This window comes from Phaethon aethereus (assembly GCF_964289735.1).
Source record: "Phaethon aethereus genome assembly, chromosome: 6".
In the NCBI taxonomy this organism is placed as follows: Eukaryota; Metazoa; Chordata; class Aves; order Phaethontiformes; family Phaethontidae; genus Phaethon; species Phaethon aethereus.
The window spans coordinates 21,107,719-21,128,866 of record NC_138580.1 but is presented as its reverse complement, the minus strand read 5'-3'; the positions used below and the strand labels follow the sequence as shown (position 1 = coordinate 21,128,866).

The 21,148-nt window shown below is 35.0% G+C and overlaps 1 protein-coding gene across 9 annotated transcripts in view; it reads right to left on the bottom strand.

The window, feature by feature from the left end:
- Positions 1-1,523: 1,523 nt before the first annotated feature.
- Positions 1,524-21,148, bottom strand: part of LOC309406178 (sodium channel protein type 2 subunit alpha) — a gene marked incomplete at both ends in the record, with an annotated part of 53,881 nt that continues 34,256 nt past the window's right edge. For all 9 annotated transcript variants that reach the window (XM_082001244.1, XM_082001236.1, XM_082001237.1 and 6 more), the window contains 10 exons: positions 1,524-2,719; positions 4,001-4,271; positions 5,303-5,427; positions 6,513-6,654; positions 7,756-7,809; positions 8,449-8,730; positions 12,677-12,799; positions 14,978-15,151; positions 16,090-16,244; positions 16,599-16,719. In XM_082001244.1, the coding sequence (XP_081857370.1) occupies positions 1,524-2,719; positions 4,001-4,271; positions 5,303-5,427; positions 6,513-6,654; positions 7,756-7,809; positions 8,449-8,730; positions 12,677-12,799; positions 14,978-15,151; positions 16,090-16,244; positions 16,599-16,719 (2,643 nt within the window). The remainder of the gene's footprint in view (positions 2,720-4,000; positions 4,272-5,302; positions 5,428-6,512; positions 6,655-7,755; positions 7,810-8,448; positions 8,731-12,676; positions 12,800-14,977; positions 15,152-16,089; positions 16,245-16,598; positions 16,720-21,148) is intronic.

The window sequence follows — 21,148 nt, the reverse complement described above, 5'->3', positions numbered from 1 at the left end:
TCTCATTTCTTATTTTATGTACAAAACGCTGAAAAATAAAATAAAATGGTATTTTTTACAATATTTATATTTTCTTAGAAAATTCTATCCATGTATTTTTCAACAGATTGAGCAGATTGCAACATACCCTGTACAGTCTGGCTATACACCGTACAGTAGTCACTTAAAATTTTAGAATGCAAAGCAAGAAGCTCTTAAATAGCTGCAAACTATTGCTTGATGTCATGAAAAAATGATGACCGATTGAACAATTTGTTTCACTTAACCACTGAGATATGGCTTCCCATATTAGACTTTTAACAGTGGAAGGAGTAAAATTACAGCAGCAAAGGCAAGATAAACATGCATCAGTGATAGCTTCCAAACTATCTATAATGGTACAGAATACTTCATATTAGCTGTTGAAAGCTTGCAAACTACACTTACTGTGGTACATATTTGATGCAATAAATGTTGTGCACGGGTCATTATTTGTTTGCTCAAACATGCACCACGGAATAAAATAACTATTTACATAGACGGTACTTTTTTAATCAACACATACAATGTCAACCTTGCTGAGAGCAGGAGATGGCTAAACGATACTGCAGGGTGAAGCAGAACAACTTTATAATCTTTAAGTTTTATGTTTTTTTGGTAAATTCAATTTCCTAAGTTCAGGTAAGCTGTTTTCTACAGAAGAATACTTAAAAATGGACTCTATGTCCCTCGGTAAATCTTTTATGTAGAGTTCGTTCAACTACAGTTAGAGGACGTATGAAAAAATAAAACATCTGTTCTATTATTGTAGACTCTATGGGACTTTACAGGCACATTAAGATTTGTCTGGATGAGATACTAGATGGATACTGTTATTAAGCACCTCAAAATATAGAGCCACCCTGAAACATGGAAGTAGTCAGACTCTGCTGCTTTGTGCGACGTCATGTTTTCCCATGCATGAACTACAAGTGCAGCATGCCTTCATGCAAATCACTTCTGTCTGTACATTATAGAGAATCCGAGAGTAGAACACCTGGTTCTCATACCCCTTCCCCAACATAAAACCCATTTACAAAAATAGTCACATATAATAGTAAACAACCTGTGAATTAAAAAATGATAAGTTCACCAACACTGATTTTTGTAGAAATATGGCAAATGTGGCTGTTGAAATGCAAACAGTGGATACAATTTTTGTACTGCGTGTTTCATGTCAAACACAGAAATTCATAGGTTCGCACCTTTTTTTTTAACTGGTCCCTACAGTCTGATCGGCCATTTTATCTTCTCTTCAGCAGTGTCAGCTGGTAATAAAAACAACAACCTCTTGTCAAGATGTTACCCTGATTTACAGAGTTGCAGTTTGATGACGAGGGGTCACTGTCTTGTTATAGGCACTGACCTTTTATATATATATAACTATATATATATTTATATATGTAAAAACTGTCAGTTTGGCATGTACCTCCTACAGGAGTCCTGTTGACTCAAATACATACTTTCTCAGGCTGTAAACAGTTTATCACAAACATAATTCTGTGTTACTTTTTACTTTCCCTGCTGTCTTTACCTTTATCTTCTTTTTCTGATTTGTCTTTTTCATATTTATCCTTCTCTGGCTTTGTTACACTATCATAGGATGGTGGGGAGGTTGTGGATGGGGTCATATCTGTTTTTTCTGGAGTGGAGTTCTCATTTAGTTTATCCATAATCATATCTTCTTTCATGGGCAGATCATCCTCATCTTTACCTTTATCCTGATTAAATATACATGAAACTTTTTTGACTTTCTGCCTTAAAAGATGACGTCTGAAAGCCCGCTGAATAATGACAGCAGATACCTCCTCCTGTTTTCGTTTTAATGTGGTTGTAATTGGTTCATAGGAGACTTTAGAAGGATTGGCTGCCATAAACCGATCTTCCATCTGTATTCTGAGGGCGTCCATCTCCCCACTTTCCCCCAAAACACGCTTTGTGAAAGCAAACAAGATGTCAAGGCAGTGAATTCTGTCACCGCTTACCATGGGTAGATCCATTGCAATAAGCTGGACTTTGTTTGGTTTTGCTATAAGAAGAGGAGGATCTAAGGAAGCTGCAAAATCTGACAACTTACTGAACTCTATGAATTGTGTTGCATCAGGATCAAACTTCTCCCAGACTTCATAGAACATCTCAAAGTCATCCTCGCTCAAGGGTTCAGCACTTTCTTCAGTAGCAACACTGAAATTCTCCAAAATCACAGCAATGTACATGTTCACCACCACCAGAAACGATATGATAATGTAGCTGACAAAGAAGAAAATCCCAACGGAAGGGTTGCCACAGTCTCCTTTCACAGAGCTCCCCGGATGGTCTTTATGGGGGTCACAGTCTGGCTCCCCACTGTTAAGAATTGGGGCTAGCAAACCATCCCAGCCAGCAGATGTGGTAATCTGAAACAGGCAGATCATGCTGTTGCCAAACGTTTCAAAGTTGAACATGTCATCAATCCCAACTTCCCTCTTAACATAGGCAAAGTTGGACATGCCAAATATCGCATAGATAAACATGACCAGGAAGAGCAGCAGCCCAATGTTGAACAGAGCAGGAAGAGACATCATCAGAGCAAAAAGCAGAGTGCGGATTCCTTTAGCGCCTTTAATGAGACGCAGGATTCGACCGATTCTGGCAAGTCGGATGACTCTGAATAGTGTGGGGGACACAAAATATTTCTCAATCATCTCAGCTAAGAACATACCTGTTGAAAAACAAGTTAAATTAGTAAAGAATATTATCACATTTAAAAAACATTGCTAAAGATTTATGCTACAAACATTGTAGAACTTGAAGAAGAACAGGGTATTTGAACAGATTTTAGAAATTAGCCATTCAGTTGTTTTTACAAAATCTTTACAGTTTGGTATGCTTTGGAAACCCATAAATCCCAATAGAAATTCTGAAGTAATTTGCAGGATAATGAAAAACTGCACCAATGATATTTGTAGGTACTAATTGTATGACTATGTATGCAAACAGGCACACTAATAACACAATCTTTTTTAGGACAAACTGATAATTAGTGTATGTAGACTAGCAAATGCTGAGACGAGAGGAAAACTGTAACAAAACTAATCTCAGTTAATCTGCAGAGAGATCATATCTATAGTAGTATTAAAATTCCGTGTAACCAAGTTGCGGTAGTCAAAGAAAATACATATGTTTGACAAGAACTGCAACTTCTTAATCACACATGAAATAACACGACCACAGTTTAGTATTAATGACACAGGAATTCCAAACATAAACAAACTGATAACAAAAAGGCTTCTTAGAACTCATGGAAGACTAGAAGAATTGAGCATTTTATTATGTGCCTCAAAGCAGAAAAATACATATATTGTGTTTCCATACAAAAATGTCAAAACCAATTTGCATATTAAGGAGTTCTGAGAAGTTAAAATGAAAGAATTTTTACTCAAGTTCTTTCAGGTTGTCTGCTCTAGATAAAGCAAAGATTAGCGGAACTATATATTTATTGCTACATCTACTTCAGCTCTGCTTCTCTGGTTGCTCAGTCTAGCTCAGGCTAAAACCTTTCAGGATCAAACAAAACTCTGAAGTAAGCTTAGGGTTTTACCGTGCTGTCTGGGGTGCTTGCAAGCTAGCCTAACAACAGTCCCATGCCGATTTTGCTCTTGGATTTTGGATTGCTGGACTCTCTTCCTGCAACTGCCACTGCTAGTTTATATCAAAATTGCCTTTCATGTATGGGTTTGTTTCTATGCTGAGGAATTTCTACTGAATTCAGAATAAACATCTAATTTCAACTAATAGAAAACTGAGAGTGTATGAAACCTATTGCTAAAAAAATTCTTACCATACCGTTCAGTTATTTTATGGATAATATGAAATCAGAAGAAAGAAAAATTGTGGTAAGACTTTCTAGTGACAACTTTGAATCAAAATATAATTAGACTTTACATGCCAAAAATGTTTCAGTTTCCACAGAATTAGCTATTTCATAAAAATGAGTTCTTACCTACTATGGAGAGGATGACAACCACAAAATCAAAAATATTCCAGCCTATAGTGAAGTAGTAATGGCGAAGTGAAATCAATTTCAGGACACATTCTCCAGTGAAAAGTACAATAAACACGAGGTTAATCCAATACAAAATGTTTTCCATGTCTTCACTCTGGTCATCTGTTTCTACCATCATTGTGACCATGTTAAGGCAGATAAGTATCATGATACTGATATCAAATGCTTGTTTTGTTACAAAATCAAAGACCATGCCTTGGAATTTGTTCTGGGGGGGGAAAATAAGATTCATTATGATATGCATTGGGTAAAATTTCTTTTTTTACATTTCTGCAGATTATTTAAATCTATTATGCAGGATATTTCATGTCTTCCATGAAGTCCTCCAGCTGTATGAATTTTCCAGTTTGTACATGTGAACACAAATTAAATAGAAATGCAACTATCGTGTTCATAAGCATTAAAGGGAGATTTCAAAACATGCATAGTGCATTTTTCTGAAGTTGCAAAGGAGACTTTGCTGCCCTGAACCAGTTCACTGTAACCTTTTGTGACGCAGAACTACTAACTGAATGCTTAGCTTGGCAAAATTTGGAAAAAAAATAAGTGGGGGTGGGGTGTAATCAGGCTGAGAGTTAATAGCACTTCATTTGCCAGAAAACTTACAAAGTTTTCAAGCCCTGAGTTCAGTGCTCTTCATGCCACCAAAATAACCTTTAAAACAGTATCTTCCATTTTTCAGCTATGGCTGGACTGGGCACTGAGCAGGTTCCACAATCCAAAGTAGAACTGCAGAGCTGGAATCACTCTCTGCCTCAGCCAAACCCTGCTCTGTAGTGCTAGGGTAGCTTTGCTCAGGAAAGCAAACCATTGTATAGGTTGTACAACAGGAATGTGAGGGGCAAAAGGACTTTTTTTCAGGCAATGATATGGTAACTTGTCCCCATAGAGAAGCTTCAGAGTTTTCCTCAATGACTGAAAAAGTCTGTGGCCTAAGGCTTTCACATATTTTGACAAATACACCGCCCCATTTAATTGTTCTATTCAAACCTGTGTTTTGAAAAAATGCCACATAAAATGTCATTGCCATCAGCAAAGAGAAAATGAGGGGGGAAAAAGGAAAGGGAAGAGTCCTCCATACTCAGACAACAAAAGAGAAAATATTTGGATTTCAAATGGATAAGGCTTTTCTTATATCACTTGGTTTTTAGCTTACAACTTAGTTCAGCCTAAGGCATAATTGAAACAATCCCATTTTAAAATAAAAGTAAAAATAATAGAAAATATTTTTATTCTTACTGCTGGTCGAGGTATAGGCTTTTGTGGTTTCTTTGAACCCAGTTTTTTCATTGCATTGTAGTATTTCTTCTGTTCTTCTGTCATAAAAATGTCTTGACCTCCAAAGTAAACCAAAGAGACAAAAACTAGTTAAAATCACATGTCTCGATTACTTATAAACAAAGATACTGAATAGTAATAATCACTCTTGTTCACATTCTTATCTGGGGGAAAAGTTAGAATACACATAAAAATCCCCTTTTATCAAGATTATTATTTTATCAAGTACTTTGGTAATGGAAGAATTGCTTCATATATCCCACTCTTAATGTTTAGGGTGTTTGTTTGAGAGGCTCTTGAACTTGCACTGGTTTTGGTAGACCTCTGCTTTTCCTTGGGGAGAGGGGAGGTGCAGAGGAAGGAGAGGTGCTTTTTCTCTGTTCTACTAAATTCCATCAGTTATTACACAGGCACACCCTAATAAAATATTCCAATCCCCTTCTCTTATTTTTCCTCTAGAGTAACTTTTAGCAACATTTCAGAACTGACATCTATGATACCAAAGGAGAATTAGAAGGTATCCACATGGTCATATTTCACAACCTTTTCTTCTCTCTCCACTGGGGCAGGACTTGAAATAGGAGATCCTGGAACTACTATGTGGAACAAGTAAGAAAAAAAAGCCAATTTCTCTTCATCTCAACCCATTTCAGCACATGGATCCAACAGCACTTCCACCACTCCAGTAACACTTTGCGCAGCCAGATACTTTAGTTAAGTTCTGCAGCTGAAACACTGATACCTTTTGAGGCGGTGTTGACAAAATACGAAGATTAAAGAGAGTACAAATAAAGATAATACAATGTTTATTATTAGAATTCAGAAATCCACACTGCTGAGCTCTGAGACATGAAGGCAGTCTAGCTAAGACTAGTCTAGCTTCAACGGTTAGCCTCTTTATGAGTCTATTGTAGACTCCATTCCCCAATCCACATCTTTACAGATATGACATTGGGTATTTCACTAACCATGGACAGACATATGTCGTCACTTGTCCATCAAACCCTCATCAAGCCAAATTGTAAACTTTAATAATTTAACATATTTAATATGCACAGCACGTATTAGTTCATCATAAAATGAAAAAAATAGAATCTTATTAATAAAGTTATTGTGTGTAGACCAAAAATAAGCATTTTTTAGCTTTCTTTTTAGAATAATGATGAAGTACTTATCTTCTTTTTCTGCTGGTTGAAATTGTCTATGATGACACCAATGAAAAGGTTCAAGGTAAAGAATGATCCAAAGATGATAAAGATGACAAAGTAAAGATACATGTACAGGTTATCTTCATACTTAGGCTGATCCAAAACCTGCAAAAAAGGCATAGAAACTAAGCCTTAGTTTAACTGTTTGCACAGAATCAAATATCTGCTGGATAGAATTTAGGGCTCTGTCATTCTAATCTTTGCTTCTTATGGTCAAGTTCTCACATATCCATCCCACTGACCTTCAATCTATAAAGTTATATTCTTCAAAAAGAACTTTGCTATCAAACTTGATATTTCATTTTTAACAAATGTAACTGGCCTGTATGAGCGTAAATAGTGAAGTCACAATTTGTTTAAACTAGTATAGTATCATCTGTCTGAGTCTATAGACAACCAGAAACACCAACTCATAGAGCTGCAAACTTTTCTGTATATCTTGTGGGAGGTTCCTGGTGTGGGCTTGTGGAGCTTTCACTGCTAAAAGCACTTAGGAAACTGCTCTGGATTATGGGAGAGGCATCCAAGCCAACTGCTCTTGATTATGGAAGAGGCATCCAAGCCATGTTTAGAGTAAGCATATTTTCTTGGGACAGCTATGCACATGTGCTACACTACAGCAGGCCTCCCGCTGTGAGTGTAGCTTACCAAAAAAGCTGGAGCTTTACCAGTGTATTTTTTTCAGTTGTCTACTTAGAACTAGAGGACAGCTTGCACCAAGGGAGCAAGTGGAAAGCAAAAGGGTAAGAAAATGTACAGGCCAAGTTAAGAATAGGAACTGTGCTGTGAAGAAAGGAGTCAGGTGGCTTGCAGAGCACAGTGGAAGTCTCAACTTTAAAAAAAGTTCAGTGTTACAAAAAATCATCTCTAAGCTGTGTACTGGTGCCTGTTTCCAAATGTAAATAATGCCTCAACGCACATAATGAGAGGAGGAACAGGCATTTCAGAGTGATAGTTAAGTCTGCTGTGGAATTGAGGAATTTTGGTCCAACTGCACCATAGAGAACATGGAATCCTTTAGGTCTGCTCCTCTGCTCTCTTTGTCTCTTGTATTTTTCCTATGGTTTCCATTTTCTTTAACCACAAAACTATAACAACTCCTTGTTCTCTCATTTTTACTGTTATTCCTGAAAGTTGTTAAAATTACATTCTTAAATCTTGGAGCTCATACAGTCAAAACAAACGGAGTCATGGGATTATACTTACATTACGAGAATCCACAGCTGCATACATGATATCCATCCATCCTTTAAATGTAGCCTATAAACAAAACACTGGTGTTTACATCATGCTTTTCCTGGAAAATGGCTTGTCAGAAACACTGTTTAAGAGCTGAAGACTAAGTGTCTTTAGGGCTCATCATAAACACCAGCACAGTGCAATGTTAATACGTGACTATCGCCTTCTATTGTATGTTTTATTCATATACGAGAATTGCAAGTGAATTGTAATACCTGACTGTAGGGGACACAGCAACTATTAAGAGCTTTTATCAATTATGAGTAATACCTCATATAAAAGTTATTTTCAGTATATGAGCAAAGTAGGTGTACTTGATATAGATTCAGTGCAGCTAAGGTGAATTAGGTTTAAATTATATTTTTTTTCCTCATAGTCAGCATAGCCTCTATGCTTTGTATTATTTCTGTGCAGATATGGATTTATCCCACACTTTATAATTCCAAACAAAGAAGTAAATTTTTAAATTTTAATAAATAAATTTAATAGATTTTAATAAATAAATTAATAAATAAAATTTATACAATTTATAAAACCCAAACCAAGAAGTGAGAAACAAGATTTCTAAATTAAAGAACCAACAAAAAATTACTTTTTACTGTTACAAGTGAAAAATAGAGCTATAGAAAGAAGAATAGAAATTAAGGAGTGGTGACTTACCACTTGAAGCAGAGAAAGGTAACCAAGGCCTACATTATCAAAGTTAACCTTCACATTCTTCCATCGGGCAGTTTCATTGTTTTTTATGAGCTCCTCACATTGACTGTAGTTGTTGATTTGGCTGATATCAAATCTCTCATCAGTTGTAGTGTTAACACAGTAGTAAAATTTGCCAGCAAATAGATTTACTCCCATGATACTGAAGATCAGCCAGAATATAAGGCAAACAAGAAGCACATTCATAATGGATGGAATTGCTCCTAAGAGGGCATTCACAACCACCTAGAGTACAAATGAAACCAAAGAAAGACCATGTAAGAACACAGGTACTAGTATCTTACAAATGCTTCATCAGCCTTTCTTAAATGTAACACTCTATTTTAATTCTAATATCTACCTGTGTTATGCTTTTTTAATTGTTCAGAGTAACAAGTAAAAAAAGCAGTATAGAGGAAAGATAAAATGTCAACCTAATTAGAAGGAATAACATACAAACAGTAGCAAATGGTATCTTTAAAGAATGTGAAAAAGAAGAAAAAGCAGGTAAAACAAACTAAAAGCCCCACAAACAGAAATAATCAGCATTTAATAATTCTTTTTAGAATATTTACTGAATGTATGTCTGCAAAACCATATCCATAATATTTCTAATCCATATTACTGAACACATTTTTAATTGAACATAATTTTAAAACTTCTTTTAAATAAAAGAAAACTCAGGGATGTATGCATGTTCATTTGGATGGTTATATATAAAATCAGAAAAGCAGACATGTTCAAACCAGGAAACTAGCTGAGTGTCTGAACACAGACAAGCTGGTAGTGTTCAGGCAAGTGGCAGTTAAGACTTGAAGAAGGAAGAGACTTCACTTAATTCCCAAATGAATTTTGGGGAAAATCAGGCTTCAGGAAAGAAAAATATGAAAGTGGGTTCATGTATGATGATGAACAATGATTAAAAACATGCCAGAATAAAATAGTAAAGAAAATAAAATTAGAGAGAAAGTAGGTCCATTACGAATGAAAATTATTAATTTAATGATGAAATTGATGAGTTGCTAAATTAGTTAACTCCTAGTGTCTAAGTCTAACAAAATAAAATTTAATAACTATGGAGCACCACTGCCAATTTTCCCAAAAGAACTGAATGAGATCCTTAGAACTTAATGAAGATTTTGTTTAAAAAATGGAGGCCATTAGGTATTACATAGATGTGATTATTTGTAATTGATTTAGTTTATATGATGTAGGTACTACAACAGATAGTCTAGCACACTATGTTACTTGTTTCTATTTGAAATACAAATATAGCTTAAGCCTGTAAAATATTTTGGCATTACATTTATATCTACAATTAATAGGTTCCATAGAATCAATTACTTGTAAAATTAGTCACCTAGGTAGATCATCTTTCATTCCTTGCCATTTTACAGAATAGAAAATAAAACCTTTGAATGTTAGAGTAGGTGATGAACCACCACCATGTATATGATATAGTAGACTTGGTCTGAAGGAAAGGAGAAATACTTGTTTTACTTTCAGGGCTCCGTTCCTGTGAAAAAAAAAATCTCTTTGGGGTGACACATACTTTGGATAATATTAGAAATCCTAGAACTTCAATGAAATTGTTATGTTAAATTTAGAAGCTGGACCAAATGAGGTTCCTTTCAATGTAAATTACTCTATGAGTCTATAAAAGCATAGAATGGTGGATGAAGTCCAAAGTTTCCATGCTTTTTTTTGCCACATATTTTAAATCACATGTTGTAATAAGTGTTTGTTTCTAATGGGGAAATTAAAAAAAAAAAATCAAAATAGTTACTTACTCATACTAAAAATCTCCTTAGCAATACCTATGATAAATCAATAAGCAAAAATTATACAGCATTTATCACTCATCAGCCAGGCAGAAAGGATTCCCCAACTAATGGATAAATCTGTTCTGACTATTTCAACAGCTCTGTCTTGACAGACCTGTACTCTCAGCTTTGTCAATGATGGCGACTATGGAAGGCCATGAAGAGTAGTTTGACCTAAACGAATGACTTGATTCATAATAAAGCTGAGTTAATTTAAATTGGAAATCCATGAACTCACTGATTTTAGTGGGAAGTTTGACTGGAATAATAAACAGCGACATCATTTTTTCCCAATTTGGGAATATTTTCCAAATATATATTAGCTATTATTTTTACGTTATTTTTATTTAAAGTTATGTTAATTCTTCTATTTAAAAATATAAGTAGATTTTTTAAACATAGTCGTATCATCCATCAGGAATAATTATGGAGACATAAAGGGATAGTTAATGAAGTGAAAATATTTGTCCTCAAGCTTTCAGTCTCATACTGATTTCTTCACCAACTTGAGCTACTGTATCTTTCAAGATGTTAAGCCTGAAATTAATTGTTTTAAATAAGGCAAAATTCATTATAACCATAGGAAAATTTCAATGGTTAACTGCCTAACTAATAAAAATATAGGTTGTGTTTCTTGTATGAAGTTATCTAACTTCATCCACTACTTTTTATTATATGTTCTGCTAAAGTCATAAATCTCCTCCTTATCTGGGTATTTTACCATGAGATACAGTTAGCAGATGAGGATCAAATCAGTACGTAAAGTTTACACCAACATGGAAGTTATGGGATTGACAATTACCCATAAACCTTCATGACAAAGTGACTGTTTTTTCATTGCCATATTACATTGCCACTTAAGCAATTTACTGTGTATATAAAATTTGTCATATTTTGCATTCAGGTTTTTTGCTAATCATTCTCATAAAAAAAAGCAGGTAATGTGTTTTTTAGCATGATACTATTGAGGTTTTAGATAGGCTTTGTATCTGATATAAACATCCCAAATTGTCAAATTTGCTTGAGCAAAGTTCCAGAAACTTGTTGGAGGCAAGGAAGTGGTATTTTCCATTTGAATTTATCACCTTTCATCAAAACTTGTTTCCTTTTTGGTTGAAGTCGTCTACTTTCCAAACACATAGAGCATCATATTTTCTTCAGAAGCTCACCAATTTGTAGCTGACATAAATTTGCTAATCAGTTTATAACCCAGGGTGCCAAAGATCAGTGATCGCTGTAGGGAGCTCACAGAAAGATCCTTTTTAATTACAGCACCAGGGTTTCAGCTCGGGTGCATCTGATTATTAGATCTATGGCAATATGTCCAAGGCAGACAGATGGACCCTGAAGGTGTAAGTCGGACATCTTCCTGTGGCTAGAGCTAGAAATATCTACCATCCCCAGTTGTTGACTACTGCCCCTAAGAGAAATATTTCTAGAGCTTTCATATCATAGCAGAATACATAAAGTCTTTGTCCATTTCAGTGCACTGAAGAATTGATCTAAACTAATCAATCTGAATTTGCACTGGAATAGACTGAAGGTGCCCAGCTGTGCAGCTGAGGGTCTCAGCTGTGGTAACCGATATGGTGAAAACAAACATCTGGGGACAGTAACTTCTCAAATATACCCAACTCTATCAGCAAAAGTCTTCTGTTAAGTTTTCAGGCCACTTAGTGCTCTATACATTATAACCAACATTTTAAAATCAATATGGAAAGCAGTAATCAACCAATTGAGGCCAGAAATCATAAAACCAGTTTAATATACTAGAAAAGTTGTCTTAAATGGAATGTAATAGTTCTAGTCTAAAAGACAGAAGGTATCAATTTAAACAATGTCAATTTACTTATTAACATAGGAATTCATTATAAAATTTTTAAATTGTAAGAAATTCTAAATTAATATTTACAGAATAGGACGTTAAAAGATATTTGATAGACTATGCATGATATTCCATACTTGTATGAAATACACATGTGCATATATATGTGTGTACCTGTGCACACACTTTCACAGGAAGTATTGCTTTTTTAAAACTGTTCTGAATATAGCATGATTTATTTGTATGGGATAAATTCAGTTTTGTAGTAACATTGCATAGATCCATGCAGTTGATAAATCCTTGGACCCTCCAGGAAAATATGATACAGGGTGAAAGGCCAAGGAGCCTAAGTAAGTGTAAAAACGTGTGCAATAACACATGAATTCATATAAGCAGATGAAGCCTTTTGCTTATATGTTAGTGAAAAATGTAAAATATATAGGATGATAGTGTAGCATTTCTGCATGGATTTGTTGTTGATTGTTCTGCATGCATTGTTTCTGCGTATGCATGCATTATTTCAGGTTCTTTCATTTTGTCTTACCCTCATCCCTTCAAATCGCGACAAGGCTCTTAGAGGTCTCAAAGCTCTTAGTGTCCTAAGGGATTTAATCGCACCAAGTTCTGAGTAGCCCAAGGCATTAGCTGTTAAGCTAACCAAAGAGACCTACACAAAAACAGAAAGGCAATATTGCTCATTCATCTTGTATATCCTTTTGATACATATGGTGGGAATGATGTGTGCCCTGAACTTCTCAGGAAGATTCAAGGCTGGACCTCTTTCTCCAAGAATCCCTCTATAATGCAGAAAGATCTTTCAAGTCAGACAAAGTAGAATAAAAGTATATTCTAGGTACCTGTTGATGAAATCATGTTGGTAGAATGGTATAAAAATGCCTTCTAAATTCACATAAACCAGTCAACATTTGGTGGTATTTAAAGAAAAATGAAGTCACATGCAAAAAGAAAACACCCAAAAGTTGGGTGAATTGGAATGGTCAATTTAGGTCAGGACTTCCCGTGATATCTTCAGAACTTGATGACAATGTAAAAGCTCTCAAAAACCACATCCAGACCTGGCTTTTGGTCAAATGTAACTTTCTAGTGTCCAGAAAATCTTATTCAACAGCCATAGCTACCAGAGCTGTTCAGATTTAACCAGACTAATCAAGACTGATAACCAACTGTTTGTTAGACAATGGTAGAAGCTTCATTGTTAGGCATATCCACACTTCATTACATTCCCTGTGACTCCTTTAACCACTTCATCAATTCTGGCTTGCATAACGCTGGTCTGGTCTGCAGGCAGATGAGTAATTAAACTAGAATAGCTGTAAAATAAATAATACAATTATCTTTCATCAATAATCCTTATAAATGTATTTATAGTAAACCATTGGGAAGGAGTGGCCCTAGTAAAGAAAAAAAACCCCAAACCATCTTGTATTTCCCTCCATTTAATGCCCTTCCACTCCATCCTTCCTGTTCTCTTAAATCTTTCATTTCCAAATTAATCTTTTTGCTTCGTTATCTTAATCCTCTGACTAAAGATTAAAAAAAATGCTTCAGAGATTATTTTTTTTCATTTAAAAAATTGCATCAGGGTAAGGTTGCCATGAAAAACTGATAAAATTATTTATAAAGTTCACAGAAGTAACTAAATCACAGATTATTCAATAAAAGTTAAAAATTTGTTGATAAATACAATAAACATATAATGACAGTGTAAAGTATTGTCTACAGAGTCTCTGTAAAGCTCTACTGGTCATAGTAATTTACCATTAAATCTGATGACTGAGCCAATAAATGTACAGATAGTAAGAGTATAATAAATAAGGGTACAGACCCAACCATGGAATACTAAGTGTGCATATAGTCATGTTTTACGATAGGATCAGCAACAGTGGCATGGATTTAAAAGTTACAATGTTTTCCAAGCTCTGTATAGAAAAGACATTATGGTCTATCATATCATTGTAGTTTTAGGGAGATACATAGCAATTTCTGTAGAATTCTGCTGCTTTTCAGAATGAGTGAACAAGTGATTCAAGACACATTCTTACCTTGCATTCCATGGGAATTACATATGTGGAACTGAGAGATGCCCTATTAGCACAGACACTTGTAGTTATGCTATTGAGTATGGAAAGGAAATGAGTGTCTGCTATACAGTTAAAGCTCTGTAGACTTCCGTTTATGCTACTCAGTACTGTGTATTCATTGTTGAGCATGTAGACTTGAAATTACAATGCACTTCTCACTAGGTCTCCTTCAGGCAATGTGTATCTGTTCCTGGGTGGTGCAGCCTTTTGAAAATAATTTGGAAACCCTTTTTAAGGGAGCTCATCTACAGTTCTCCAAGTGCCTCTTTAAGGTCGCCTATGTGATGCATTGAAAAGTGCACGAGTACTAAATAGTACAATGGAACTGAGAGTTCCTAGCAGTATTTTCCTTTCATATTACACAGAGTAAGTTACAGGACAGTTAAAGTAATTGATTAGAATGTTAGAAACCTTTAAAGAAATTACTTTGAAATATTTGAACTTCATATACAGCAAAAACTGAAAAGAATGAACAACATCCTTTCCACACCACAAAAAAAATAGTAAAAATCATCATTTCAGTAAAGCATTACAACTTCATAAAACTAGAGAATATCAACAAAACATCTCCAGAGTAGTAAGTATATCTAAATATTTTTTCTTTTCTGAACAGAGTTATAAAACATACCACAGCAACTGTTTTAAAATAGAGTTTCCTCTGAATAGAACAGAAAGCTTATCCTGAAAACATAATATTCTGATTTTTAGAGTAGGTCATATAGGACATGAAGAAGAATACATACATCAACAATCAGGAAGTCCAGCCAGCACCACGCATTAGTGAAATAGGTTTGAAAGCCATAAGCCACCCATTTTAAAAGCATTTCCAGAATGAAGATATAGGTAAAAACTTTGTCGGCATATTCCAGCATGGTCTTGATAGTTTTACGTTGCTCTATGTATATATCTTCAAATGCCTGTGAAAAAGATTTTTGAAGATTTAATGAAATGTCTTCACAATTTTCAGTGTGGTATGTAGTAGTCAAGAAAGAATTTGAACTGGAAAGATATATGTGATGATAAGGCATATGTCCTTCCCTCAGGCACAGCTTTTGCTTTCACTCCATACTGTAGTCTTTTCATAAAGCTGGGTCCAAACACAATATTCAGCTTTCAGCTGAGCTGAACAGTGATCCACAAACTTACTGTAATACCATTCTCCAAATCTCATTTTCATCCATTTCCACGGATACCAATGGCTTATTGACATAAGGATTTCCTTTGTGGTATTATATGAGGAATTTAATAATGTATCTGTGATACAGAACTTTTGAGGAAATAATAATTGAAACCAAACTATACACACTAACCCAAAAAGCAATCCTGAACAGAGATTAATAACTCTCTTTTCAAAATAAAATGTCTACATTGACAGTGAATCACAGTACATTAACCCAAGCGTAGCAAGTACACTATATTTTGCTCCTGCTGTGAGGATCAGTACTTACTCAGCACACCTGATTTAACATCAGTCTGGTAAAATACCTGACAGAATCACATTGGCAACTTACATCTCAGTTTGACAATTCAAGTTGTTGTTAACTTCCTAGCTCAGCTGTGGTTTATTTTAAATGAGTATAAGACAAAAAAAGCTATTATCATCAACATGTGAATACCAGTCTGATATAACTAATTTCTTATTTCCATTAACACTACATTTTGAACTTGCCAAACAATGTTTCATAGCCTGTGAGCAGACTCTTATGTATCCTACAATACACGCCAAGTACTTCTTGATATATGTTGACATAAAAACATTTACAAATTGGATATTAAATTCTGCAGCTATATAATTAACTGTAATTCTAAATGCCTGCTGCTTAAAATAGACATGATAGTTCCACATTGAATTTACCAGAGCACCGCTGCTGAGAAGAATCATGAAGACAATGAAGGTCTCAAACCAATTGTGTTCAACAATCTTATAACAGGTTTTCCTAAGATTCCACCAGATTTTCCCTTTCCCATCTTCCACACTGACTTGACAGCATTTGAATCTCCGCACACAGCCTAAGTGCAATAATAAATTTTGAGATGTCAGAATAAGGTAAATATTTATTAGGAAGGACAATGAACAGAAGTAATTTGGCTTATTTCAGTAGTACTGCAATGCTTGTAAATAAGTATCTTCAATTTGAGGATTTTAATTTCAATATCTGAAGTTAAAGAGCTTTGTAACTCTTATAATACCTTCCAAGGAGAGAGAGCATGAGAACAATACATCTATGGCAGTACCTCTGAAGGAGTTACTAATACAAACAAAAAATACAACTAAGCTGCTTCTTGATTTTGAATAAAACCAGAATCCAGTCCAAATAAACACAGTTAGTTCTAATCACCTTACATATATTTTGTTTCACCTACCTTCTGTAAAACAAGCCTCTGGCTCTAGAGCTTCTTCAGGTTCTGCTTCTGGCTGTTCCCCTTCTGGAGGTAGTCCGATATCAACTGTGCTGCCTTCTGATGAACTGGATGCATTTAATTTCTGTGAATGAAACCCCACATATTTTTTTTTTAAATTTTATTTATTTTGAATAGAAGTTCACGTTTGAAATGCATACCAAAATATTTTGCATGTATCCCGTGCTCTGACATAAAACTAATTTCTTATCTACAATCTGTAATGCCAAATTGCTCTACCACAGGTGAGGTCACAAGATTAGAAACTACATCATGTGCATTTTCCCCATTGAAAATATTTTTATATTTTCATACAAGGAATTGCTGAAATTTTTAGACTACTATTCTGAGCCACACACAAGAATTCTGAAATGAAATTTCAGTAAGTTAGGAATGGGTGCCTTCCACACTTTGTACTGTTTAATTATTCCAATCATGTGGCTGTATTTTAGATTACACTTCAGATAGCCTGTGTTAATACAAATAATTTTCCAACGTCATGACCAAACCAACAGCAAGCTGCACAGATGTATTTTCATGTCGCAGGTAAATATTATTCTACCAAGCCTGTAAAATCTAAAAAGTTTGAATATAAACTTTTCATTATCATTGACATGAAAACACATGTTACAAGTTGTATAGGACTGTTTAATTCTCTTTATTTCCAAGAGTAGTACATTACTTTAAGAGCAGTAGCTGATATTTTGCATTCTCACTTGCCAATGCATTTTCTGAATTTATTGTGCTTTTTGAAACTACTTATTACTTTGGTACAGTACACATACATGTCCAATCACTATAAAAGCCCCCCAAAATCTTTATTTTTTGAAGATTAAAGTGAAACCAAATGCTTTTAAAACAATACTGTAATAAAACAGTACTGCACCAATGAATCATCCTGATAATATAATCCAAATCTTTGAAATGATTCTTTCACACCATCACATTATGTTGGCAACAGACAAATATGAGTACTATAATAAGTAAAAGTAGTTTGATCATGGCATTCTATGACTCTTCTAATGTTATCACTATGTGGAGTATAACATCAGTAAAATGGCTGCATTGATAAGTAGCTAATTTTATAAAGGGAATGATGTAAGCAGATTTAGAATAGAGTCTATAGGGAATTAGTATTAGACAGAGAGATGGTCCATGGTAACATTAAAGATATATCTTTACTGATGCTTAAAACTTAAGTTAGAGGCATTATTCCTTTAAAATATGTTTGAGAATCTGCAAACTCTACACAGTTTTTTGTAAAGAAAATGTAAACAATATTAGTATGCGAATACAGAAAGTGCTGTAAGACTTTAACGCAATTTTACATTGCAGACAATATTAAGTATGTTCTTCAAACAAAACTAATTCCTTTCTCCTCCATTGGTTTTATCAAATCACACTGACAATATATCATGTTGTGATTTTGACATAGGCTTAATTTTGATTTTTGTGTACCATGGTACACTATAGCCCACATTTTAGAGGAAGACCAAACAAATGGAAGCCTTTATTGTAGCGTATATTATGCATGTAATTTCAGTGATATCTGCACACCCATTTCCTTTATGTTTCTTTGAAAATTCCAGCTTATATATTCATGTCTCATGTTTGTGTGTGACCTTTAGCATCTATGAGGTTAGGTCCAATGACATGGATGCACACTTTTCTGCAGATTATTACTTACAGATTTCCCATTGCAACGTATTCAAATTAGAAATAATGCATGGCAGTTTGGTCATTGTGGAATACTGCCTCTAAAATAGAGAAACTGCAAATTATGAGATAAATACTGCAGACCTCAAATAAGGACCACAGCATTTAAACATCAGTGGAAGTCAATCATCAGTTGGAGGAAAGGCCAGAAATACCATAAACACAAGGTATATTCCAAAGAAATTTACATATGGTGTTAAAAATTAACGTTTATCAAGACAATACAATAAATAATTTTTAAACTGAGAAGCGACTGTATTATATAGAGCTTTCTTAAAATGTTGCTTGCATCATTCCGATCTAGACAGCATTTCTAGCAGAATGCTGTAGTAGTAGCAGAGCAAACAAAAAAATATGAACTGGTTAAACCATAAATTTGAAAGACCTACTGTCCATTCTTTTACAGGAAAATGAAGAGTTCAGTAACTTAGATATTACGCAGTTAGTGTAATCAGCACGTTCATTTTAAGAAGGGGTAATGAATTCCTATTACTGAAATTGCGTAAGACTAACAGTTAACTCAAGATGGAAGATTAGAGATATCCACTAAAAGGAGAGATCAAAAAGATCAGGTAGAAAAGGTAGAAAATGATCAGTAGAACAGGCAATTATCAGGAACATCAGAAAGCCATCTTTATTTTTGTGGGGCAGTATGTATTATTAGTCTCTCAAGAGCTGTAATAATAATCCCAGAGTTCAGCTAAACAGAAAAATCCTAAATTGAATCAACAGCAGCTGATACTTGAAACACAACAATTAAATGCCTTAAATCCTCCTGAGAATTCAGTTATTCTTCTGTTGTTGTTGTAACAGAGCTTTTCCTTAGCATGCTGTTCTAGTATACCTGAATTTAGCCCTAACCTGATCAGTATATGAAGAAGCATACTATAAACATTATTCAATAAATTAAATCTGTAATAATTCAGTATCATTTGGGGAAGACAAATTTAAATAAATTAAATAAATTAATCAGAAATAATTACTACTTTTTATGTTTGTTTCTTTGTTATTTTTAACATTGAATTTATTCTATGGCATTCTATACAATATACATAAAATTTAGTATGCATTACAAAACAGCTAGGAACATTTTATGATACAACATCTTCAGATTTTTCCAAAACAATTAAGTTCAGTATGCTAGGAAAACCTTCATTAACAATCACATATTTCCACAGCAAACTTCTTCTCTGGTATAAAGCAACGGTTCAACAAGACCAAGGGCAGGGTCCTGCATCTGGGTCAGGGCAACCCCCAGTATCAGTACAGGCTGGGGGATGAAGGGATAGAGAGCCGCCCTGCTGAGAAGCACCTGGGGGTACTGGTGGATGAAAAGCTGGACATGAGCCAGCAACATGTGCTCGCAGCCCAGAAGGCCAACCGTACCCTGGGCTGCATCCAAAGCAGTGTGGCCAGCAAGTTGAGGGTGTCAGTTCTGCCCCTCTACTCTGCTCTGGTGAGACCCCAGCTGGAGTCCTGCATCCAGCTCTGGAGCCCTCAGCACAGGAAAGACATGGACCTGTTGGAGAGGGTCCAGAGGAGGCCAAAAAAATGCTCAGAGGGATGGACCACCTCTTCTGTGAAGAAAGGCTCAGAGAGTTGGGGTTGTTCAGCCTGGAGAAGAGAAGGCTCCAGGGAGAACTTATTGCAGCCTTCCAGTACTTAAAGGGAAGTATAAGCCTATAAGAAAGATGGGGACAGACTTTTTAGCAGGACTTGTAGCGACAGGACAAGGGGTAATGGTTTTAAACTAAAAGAGGACAGATTTAGACTAGATCTAAGGAAGAAATTTTTCACAATGAGTGTGGTGAAACACTGGCACAGGTTGCCCAGAGAGGTGGTAGAATATACATATTCAGAATATACATACTCCCTTTCATTTTCACAGATGACAGTAAGGGGACAAAAGTACTTACATAGTTCTAAAGCATCAACATACTGATTATCATAGAGATATTTATGTATCTTTTACATCACACCTACCAACAGCCTTGCCAGTCATGCTTTAGTCAGCAATACGGTACAGTATGAGATACAGATTTTAGTTTAGCTTTCAAGATAGAAACTGAAAGTGGAAAGCAGCTTGCCTATCAGAGCAGCATCACAAAAAGCAGCAGCCAAGATTAGGTCAGGAAGTTTTTGACATAATTACTTTCTGAACCTCGACAACATCTCATAGATTCATACAATTCTGCTTCACTTACAGCCAGGCCACTCTGATCTTCTAACATTTCTCTCTTTCTTTCTTTCCAAGATGACTACCTGAGAGTAGCTGAACAGCTCTTAGTTTAACATTTTTAACAAAGCCTGAAATTTCATGATTGGGCAAGATGCCACTAATAGCTGTTGAAACCATAATTTAAGGGACTGAAGGAGCAAAGAGCAGAACAGACATAAGCAGGAAGATGGTGCCAAGAGAAACCATCATTTTGGTTTTGCTTTTAATTTCCTTTCCTCCCAAATACCTGTGAAAATGTTAAATAATGGAAATTATATTGATTTTATTTTCTCAGTGCTGTGTGGATGTCAGCATGAAAATTAGATGTTCTGTGATACAAATGGCAATATTATATCCAAACTTATCCAGTCTTTTTCAGTACAGATATATCACCTGTAAAATTGACCAAGTGGTAAATATCATTGTAGTTCCACTGATATAATTAAGTGGAATCTGGATATCACTCTTTCTAGTGCTTATATAGTCAGGCATAATAATCAGTTCAAAAAAACAGAACATTGTAAATCAAAGCAAAATAATTCTGTTATGATTTTTGTTTGCAAATACTGAAAAAATAACA